Genomic DNA, 8,899 nt, shown 5'->3' with positions numbered 1-8,899 from the left:
CTCCGGCCCCGCCCCCTCCCGGCCCGGATCTCCGGGGGCGGGGAGCCCCCCCCCCCCCGCCTCTTCTCCGACCTCGGGGCTGCAAGGATGGTTCATCCCGACCCCGGCCTCGCCCCCTGCTAGCATCGGGTGGAGCCGCCCGGACTGCCGGGGAGCGCCCCTCCTCCTCCTTTCCTCCCCCCCCGCCCCCCCATCGTCCCTCCATGGACTCCTCCACCCCGCTTGGAAGAGACCGAGCGGCCGGGCCCATTCGGGAGCCGCGGGGGGGGGGGGGGCGCTGCACTGACAGCGTGCACGGGGGATCTGAGCTGGTTCTTGGGTGACCGGCGCGGGGCTCCGGGGTTGCCTGGCCGGCTGGTTCGTGCCAGGTGGAGGGAAGGGGCAGTTTCGGGGCAGAGGCCGGGGATGGGCCCTCGGGGGCCCGGGAGCGCGCCCCCATCCGGTCGGGGACAGAAGTGCGCCCCCATTCGCTCGGGGACCGAAAGTGCGCCCCCTTCCGCTCGGGGACTGTAAATGCACCCCCATCCGGGTGGGAAAACGTGTTGTGTGTGTGTTTGTGTGTATTCTCCTTGCCTCGCCCTGCTAGGGTGGCTCCGTGTGCGTGCATTTTGAGGGTTAGGGAGTGGGGCGCCGTTTGGCAGGCCCCCGGCCCTCCCCCGAGCGCCTTCCTGTGTGCAGCGCACTGCCCTGAGCGCTTGGGAGAGGACACCACCACCACAAAGGGACGCCTTCCCGGCCCGCAACGAGCTGACAGCCGTCGGCGGGGCGGAGCGGGGCAGGGGCTCCGGGGGCAGAGCAGCAGGACCGGTCTGGGGGAGGGGCGATGGCGGGGCCGGGGGGTGGGGGAGGGGAGAGGGCGGGAGGGGGAGCCGGGGGCGCCCTCTGCCGGCCACAAGCGGGAACCGCAGCCCCCCCCCCCCCCCCCGGGTAGCCTCGGAGGCGGCGCCCCGACGCGGGGTAGCCTCGGGAGAGACGCCCCGAGGCGTCTTCTCCGCTCCAAAAGGGGCTGGGGGCCACGGGCCAGGCGAGTGCAAATGAAGGTGCATCGCCCTGTTCCCTCCGGGCAGGGGGCCCCCCCTTTCCGCGCCTACGGTTCCGCTTCTCTTTTGTAATTTCGTGTTTGGTGTTTTTTTTTTTGTAACAGTATCTCTAAGCTGTAATTATTATTTTCTACAATAAACTGGCCCCGTCCACCAGAACTTGCAGTTGTGCCTCCGAGTGTCTGAGGGCGGGGGGGCCTCGCTGGATGGAGGGCAAGGGGTGCCCGTGCCTTTCTGTAGGTGGGGACGGGGCAGAGGGGTGGCCCTTGACCCAGTCCTGCAACGGGTTGGGGCGAGGGCGGCGTCTCTCCTCCTAGCCAGAATTGGACCTTGAACGTCACCGTGCCCCGGGCGGCCGGGTCTGGAACCAGTCCCGGGACGGGGGCAGGGACGGGTCCGCCCGGGACGGGAGAAGACGGGCCCGTGGAGGGCAGAGGCCCGCAGTCCCGCCAGATCCCTCCGTTCCCTGCCTGACCCTCGACCCCAAACTGGTGTGTGACCCTGGGCTAGTCACCGCACTTCTCTGGGCCTCGGTTCCCTTTCATGTGTAAAATGGGGATGAAGACGGTGAGCCCCATGTGGGACAACCCGATGACCTTCTATCTTCCTCAGAGCTGAGAACAGTGCTTGGCACATAGTAAGTGCTTAACAAATCCCAAATTATTATTACTACCCCAATCCCCCGAGGCCCGAACCTGGAATCTCTGCCCGCCTTTTCCCCCAGCCTCAGCTCTGGCCCTGCGCTGCGTGGACGGTGGTGCCCAAGAACCGGTCAGGAAAAGAAAAGACTGGGGAGGGGCCGGGGACTCTGGACTTCCGAATGGGCCCCTCTCCCCGCACGCCCTCCCCCCGACATCAGACGCTCTCTCCGGTCGCTCTTCCATCCGATCTGTTAATAATTGTATCGGTTAACTGCTCCCTCGGTGCCCAGGATGGTTTTGATGCGCTGCGCTCCCTGGGGGGGGGGGGGGGGTGAGGGATTTGGGCTCACGTCGCGAGGAAGGGGTGGGGGTCAGGGCACGGTTCGGGGAGCCGGACTCTTGCGGTACAGGAAGATCACGCCGGGGATGAAGCCGTCGACTCCCCGGCCCTGGCCTCCGGGGCCGGGCTGCTCTTCCTCGGGGGCGGTGGCCCTTTCCCACCGCTCCACCGTCCGCTCCGACACCCGCTCCCACCGCCCGGCCCGGGCCAGGGTCTCCAGGGCTTCTTCCAGGTCCGCCTTGTAGCGCAGGTTGGAGGTGTTGGCCCTGGTGGTCAGACACACCAAGCCCCCTGCCGGGAAAGAAGGGGTCGGGAGAGGGGAGGGCATCCCCCCGAGGCCCGCAGAGTAGTTGATTTTTATCAATATCTGTCTCCCCCTGTAAGGTCATTGCGGGTAGGGGATGTTTCTATTTATTGTTATATGGTATGCTCCCAAGTGCTTAGTACAGTGCTCTGCACACACTAAGTGCTCGATCAATACGACTGTACGAACACCCCCCCACCCCGCCCTGCCCCGAGCACTGCCCGGGAGGATTTCACGACTCTGGGGTCTTCCCTTCCCAATGCGGAGCTTCGTCCCCCGCCCCGGTCACCTCCCTCCCGGGCCCAGCCGAGACCCTCGTCGTCCTCCTTGTCACACGGTCCCCCGGTCGCCGCCACTGAGGAATTGCCCTCCCCAGTTGCAGCTGGGGAAACGGGTCCAGAGAGGTCCAGTGACCTGCTCATGGATACCCAGCGAGCAGGGGCGGAGGTGGGATGGGACCCCCCACCAGCTTCCTAGACCCTAGTGACGACATCACGCCTGTGGACCCCTCTCTGGTGGAGCTAGGCTAAGGCTGGGGACAGACCCCTCCCTTTGCCCCCAGGGGCTCGGAGAAGGAAGCCTGAGCCCCAGGCCTGAGCTCTCTGTGGAGGCACTGAAGGTTTTTTTGATTGTTGTTTTGATGATGATGCTAGGGGTATTTATTAAGCGCTTACTATGTGTCAAGCACTGTTCATCAGATCGTCCCACATGGGGCTCACCGTCTTAATCCCCATTTTACAGATGAAGTAACTGAGGCACAGAGAAGTGAAGTCTAGGAAGCTGGTGGGATTCCCATCCCGTTTCCCCAGTTGTAACCGGGGAGGGCAATTCCTCAGTGCCGGCGACCAGGGGACCATGTGACGAGGATGACAACGAGGGTCTCTGGTGGGCCCGGGAGGGAGGTGGCTGGGGGGGAGGGGGCGAGCCCAAAGCCACACAGCTGACAAGTGACGGAACCGGGAATAGAACCCACGACCTCTGACTCCAAAGCCCGGGCTCTTTCCACTAAGCCGCGCTGCTTCTCCGTTTTGTTTTCTTTGGAATTTGTTAAAGTGCTTCCTGTGTGCCAACCACTGTACTAAGCACTAGGATAGCCACAAAATAGTCAAGTTGGACTCAGACCCTGTTCCACATGGGCTCACAGTCTTACAGATGAGGTAATTTAGGCACAGAGGAGTTAAGTGACTCGCCCAAGGTCCCCCAGCAGCGGAGCCGGGTTTAGAAGTCCGGTCCTCTGACTCCCGGGCCTGTGCTCTATCCATTAGGCCACATGGCACCTCTTTTCCTTGGCTTCCTGTGAGGATGTAGGAGGGGGCTTACCCGGCTTGGTGACCCTCAGAAGCTCCGGCAGGGCGCTGCAGGGCACCTGGCCTTCGCTCAGGGCCCCGACGATAATCACCGCGTCGTACCGGTCTGGGGGAGGGTCGGGGGCCGCGGAGGGAGGGATGGAAGAGTCACCTCAGCCACCAGGTCAGTCCATTTCTGTAATGTTCAGGCCCCTCCTCCCCCCTTTTCATGGTGTTGGTTAAGCGCTTACTATGTGCCAGGCACCGTTCTAAGCGCCGGGGTAGATGCAAGGTGGTTCATTCAATCGTACTTATTTAGTGAGCGCTTACTGTGTGCAGAGCCCTGTTCTGATCAGGTTGGACACGGTCCATGTCCCACGTGGGGCTCACAGTCTTCATCCCCATTTTACAGATGAGGGAACTGAGGCCCGGAGAAGTGAAGCGACTTGCCCAAGGTCACCCAGCAGACAAGTGGCATGGATGGGATTAGGACCCAGGTCCTACTGACTCCCGGGCCTCAGCTCTAACCATTAGGCCGTGCTGCCTCTGATCCTCTAGACTGTAAACTTGTTGCGGGCAGGGAATTGTCTGTTTATTGTTCTATCGTACTCTCCCAAGTGCTCAGTTCAGCGCTTTGCACTGTAAGCTCCTTGTGGGCAGAGAATGTGTCTGTTTATCGTTCTACTGTACTCTCCCAGGTGTTTAGTACAGTGCTTTGCACACCGTAAGCGTACAGTAAATATGATTGAGTAAATAAATGAATCCCTTGTCCGGCAGGGTCCCCCGTAACACCTCCCCACCCCCCCAGCTCTGACCACCCTCTCCCTCAGCCTCACCTGAAGACTGAGGAATGCCCCCGGGAGCACCTGCTGCTGTACTAAGCGCTGGGGTAGATACGAGTTAATCAGGTTGGACACAATCCCCGTCCCACATGGGGCTTACGGTCTTAGAGATGATGTTATTTAGGCACAGAGTTAAGTGACTCCCCCAGGGTCACCCAGCAGACAAGTGGCGGAGGCGGGATTAGAACCCTCCCCTCCTGGGGCCGGCCCGTCGGAGAAGCGCTTACCCGAGGGGACGGGCAGGGACTCCTGGCCCAGGGTACAGAGGTTCAGCCACTGGTAGAGCCCCCGCTGCCGTGCCCTCTCCAGCATGCCGGCGCTGCCATCCACGCCGTGAATCTGGCAGAACCCACGTCTCCGCAGCTGCGGGGGGCAACCCGGGCACCCCCGGTCACTCCCAGCCCCGCACCAGGCTCAGCTCCGGGTGGGGGGTGATGGGGTGATGAGGGGCACCCCGGGGGCAAGGCCGATATGAGCCCTAGAGCCGGGGGAAGGTTGGGCGGGAAGGGGGGTGGGAGAGCAGGGAGGGAAGGGACATAAATGGGGTTCGGGGGGCAGCGATGGAGGGGATAGATCGGGCGTGAAGGGGATGGGAGAGAGGGAGGGAAGGGAAAGGCCAGGCCTGAAGAGGGTGAGGGGGGCAGAGAGGAGGGGAAAGGCCAGGCCTGAAGCGGGGAGGGTGGGTGGGTGTGGGAGTTGGGGTGCGGAGGGAGAGAAGCCTGGAGACTCCCCTCACCTCTGCAGCCACGAGTCCAGTGCCACAGGCCACGTCCAGGATCAGCGCTTCCTCAGGCGGGGAGGACCAGGCAGCGGCCAAATGCCCCACAGCCAGACGGGGGGCCCCGTACTCCAGCACGTCAACATCCTGAGGGGCGGACGGGCAGACGCGCAGATGGACACCGGGTGGGCGTCCGGCAGGGGCAGAAGCCTGGGCTGGGTGAGCCGTGGGTCTGACCCAGGATGGCACGGTGGCCCTATGTGGAGGGCCAGGGGTGGGGCGATGGCAGCCCCATGCCCAAGGTCCGGCTATGCCAGCTAAATCCCTCCCTCACCCCCCACACCCTTTCTTTCTGAACCTGGGGAAATCAGATCGTGGCACCTCCGCAGGCTGAGCTGGGGCCAGGCCGGCGGTGATAAGGGCAGCTCTCCCTTCCTGGCATCGCGATGTCCGGATGCCAGGGCCCGAAGTTGGCATTCATTTCCCATTTTGCAGATGAGGAACCTGAGGCTCGGAGAGGTCTGGTGACTTGACCTAGGTTATCCGGCAGTTAAGTGACGGAGCTGAGACTGGAGCCCAGGTAATCAGACTCCCAGGCCCGTGCTTTTCCCGCTGGGCCATGCTGCTTCCCTCCCATCGCAATAATCGACCGAAGCCAACGCGCAATTCCCAACCCTCTATTCCTTTTCTTCGTCTCCCTTCTGCGTCGCCCTGACTTGCTCCCTTCATTCATCACCCCCCCTCGGCCCCACAGCACTTACGTCCGTATCTGTCGTTTATTTATTTCTGTTAATGTCCGTCTCCCCCTCTAGACTGTCAGCTCGTTGTGGGCAGGGAGTGTGTCTGTTTATTGTTGCGCTGAACTCTCCCAAGCGCTTAGTACGGTGCTCTGCCCACAGCAAGTACCCAGTAAATGCGGTGGACTGACTGAGGTGTTGGGGATGCCCCTGCGTCCGCTGGGACGGGCGTGGGAGCCCCAGCAGCGTGGCTCAGGGGAAAGAGCCCGGGGTTGGGAGTCAGAGGTCATGGGTTCGAATCCCGGCTCTGCCACTTGTCAGCTGCGTGACTGTGGTCAAGTCACTTAACTTCCCTGTGACTCAGTTACCTCACCTGTCAAATGGGGATGAAGACCGTGAGCCTCACGTGGGACAACCTGATGACCCCGTATCTCCCCCAGCGCTTAGAACAGTGCTCTGCACATAGTAAGCGCTTCACAAATACCAACGTTATTATTATTATTACCTGGTCATAGCGCGGTGCCCACTGGTCATAGAACTGCAGCTTCTGGCTCAGGTCGCTGATGCTGTGGGAGCCGCCGACGAGGTCGCGGACCTCCTCCAGGCTCCTCCGGGGGGTGGCCATGGACCCCGGGGACGGATTTCCGTCCCCGCCTCGACCCCCTCGCCACCTGCCAGGGGGAGGGCTCAGTCTCCCCTCGGTCCCGCTCCCGCCTCCTCCACCCTTTCTCCTTCTCAGCAGCATGGCCTAGTGGCTACAGCCCGGGCCTGGCAGTCGGAAGGACCTGGGTTCTAATCCCAGCTCCGCCACTTGTCTGCTGGGGGACCTTGGGTAGGTCACTTCACTTCTCTGGGCCTCAGTTCCCTCATCTGTAAAATGGGGATTAGGACTGTGAGCCCCATCGGGGACAGGGACTGTGTCCAACCTCTTTAGCTTGTACCTAGCCCAGCGCTTAGAACAGTGCGTGACATAGTAAGCGCTTAACAAATACTATCATTATGGATATTATTATCCCTGCTGGGAGCTGAGTGACCAGGCAGATGGTGAGCTAGGAGACTGGGCTGCCTTAATAGTAATAATAATAATAATAAAAAATAATAATTACGATACTTGTTAAGTGCTTACTATGTGCCAAGCACTGTTCTAAGCACTGGGGTGGAGGTTAATCAGGTTGGACACAGTCCCCGTCCCACATAATAATAATAATAATATTGGTATTTGCTAAGCGCTTACTATATGCCAAGCACGGTTCTAAGCGCTGGGGGAGATACAGATTAATCGGGTTGGACATGACCCCCGTCCCATATGGGGCTCACACTTATAATCCTCATTTTACAGATGAGGTAACTGAGGCACAGAGAAGTGAAATGACTTGCTTAAGGTCACCCAGCAGCCATGCGGCAGAGGCGGCATTAGAACCCAGGTCCTTTTGACTTCCAGGCCCGGGCTCCGCCCCAAACCACCGGGCAGTGCCCACCATGTGCCCAGGTGGCAAGTGGCCCTGGGTTCTCCCACCGTGAGGGACCTCTCTGGGTTCTACAGGGGTCCCCCTCAACCATCGTCCCAGAAAAGATCCCAAATCGTATTTATTGAGTGCTTACTTTGTGCAAAGCACTGTACTAAGCGCTTGGAAGAGTACAGGAGCGGGCAGTGACCCCATGCCACCCTTCCAACCTGTCCAACCCTCTTCGGCCCAGTACAGAAGCAGCGTGGCTCGGTGGAAAGAGCCCGGGCTTGGGAGTCAGAGGTCATGGGTTCGAATCCCGGCTCTGCCACTTGTCAACCGTCTGACTGTGGGCAAGTCACTTCACTTCTCTGTGCCTCAGTGACCTCATCTGTAAAATGGGGATTAACTGTGAGTCTCACATGGGACAACCCGATTACCCTGTATCTCCCCCAGCGCTTAGAACAGTGCTCTGCACATAGTAAGCGCTTAACAAATACCAACATTATTATTATTAGACTAAACTCCTCGAGGGCAGGGATTGTGCATTCCACCTCCCCTGTATTCGCTCTGCACGAAACGGGCGCTCAACAAATAGTCCTGATTGATTATAGATCAAGGATGGCCCAGCTGGGGCAGGAGAGGGGCGGGGGGAGCCTGAGGCCTGGACTACCAATGTGGTTCTGACTCAGTTTCCCCGGTCTGTGGGCTTCCCCTGCAGCTAGACTGGACGTCCCTTGAGGGGCTCGTGAGAGTGGACCAGACTAAGGGGGAGGTGGAGGGTGGACAGGGGGCTTTGGGGTGGACAGAGATGGAGGAGAAGGGGGACCCGAGGGATCTCCTACCTCGACCCTGGACCAGGGTAGCTCCAAGTCCGCGGAGAGCCAGGGCCGGGGCCGGGCAAGGCATTGTGGGAGTTGTAGGCTGTTTGGACGCCCAAACAGCCTCATGGGAAACGTAGTAATCACACCTCCCCAGCCCCTTTTTATTATCATTATTAATAATAATACTAATAGTGGTATTTGTTAATCGCTTACTGTGTGCCAGGCACTGTACTAAGTGCCGGGGTGATGTGTGGGTGTTAAGTGATTACTGTGTGTCAGGCACTGTACTAAGCGCTGGGGTGGATACAAGCAAATCGGGTTGGACACAGTCCCCGTCCCACTTGAGGCTCCCTGTCTCAATCGCAGAAGCTTTTAGTAATAATAATAATAATGGGGGTATTTGTTCTTAATTAATTCATTCATGCAATCGAATTTATTAAGCACTTACTCTCTCTACTAAGCGCTTGGGAAAGTACAATACAGCAATATGTAGGGGCTTGCTCTGTGTCAGGCAGTGTATTACGGGCCGGGGTAGATACAAGATAATCAGGTTGGACACAGTCCCTGTCGCATATAGGGTTCCAAGGTCCCCGTGACCTTGATCAAGTCATTTCACTTCTTTGGGCCTCAGTTGCCTCATTTGTAAAATGGGGATGGAGACTGTGAGCCCCATATGGGACAGGGACTCAGTCCAACCTCTTTAGCTTGTACCCCGCCCAGCG

General features: G+C 59.8%; 1 protein-coding gene across 1 annotated transcript; it reads right to left on the bottom strand.

Moving 5' to 3' along the window:
- Window positions 1-1,912: 1,912 nt before the first annotated feature.
- METTL27 (methyltransferase like 27) lies at window positions 1,913-8,244 on the bottom strand. Its single transcript, XM_029081714.1, has 6 exons — window positions 8,199-8,244; window positions 6,414-6,579; window positions 5,190-5,318; window positions 4,681-4,816; window positions 3,646-3,738; window positions 1,913-2,312 (listed from the first exon to the last, which is right to left on the bottom strand). The coding sequence occupies exons 2-6, from the start codon at window positions 6,531-6,533 to the stop codon at window positions 2,053-2,055; spliced, it is 738 nt and encodes a 245-aa protein (XP_028937547.1). The 5' UTR covers window positions 6,534-6,579; window positions 8,199-8,244; the 3' UTR covers window positions 1,913-2,052.
- Window positions 8,245-8,899: the final 655 nt, after the last annotated feature.

Source organism: Ornithorhynchus anatinus, chromosome 17 (assembly GCF_004115215.2).
Source record: "Ornithorhynchus anatinus isolate Pmale09 chromosome 17, mOrnAna1.pri.v4, whole genome shotgun sequence".
NCBI lineage: Eukaryota > Metazoa > Chordata > Mammalia > Monotremata > Ornithorhynchidae > Ornithorhynchus > Ornithorhynchus anatinus.
This window is presented reverse-complemented; position numbering and strand designations above follow the sequence as displayed.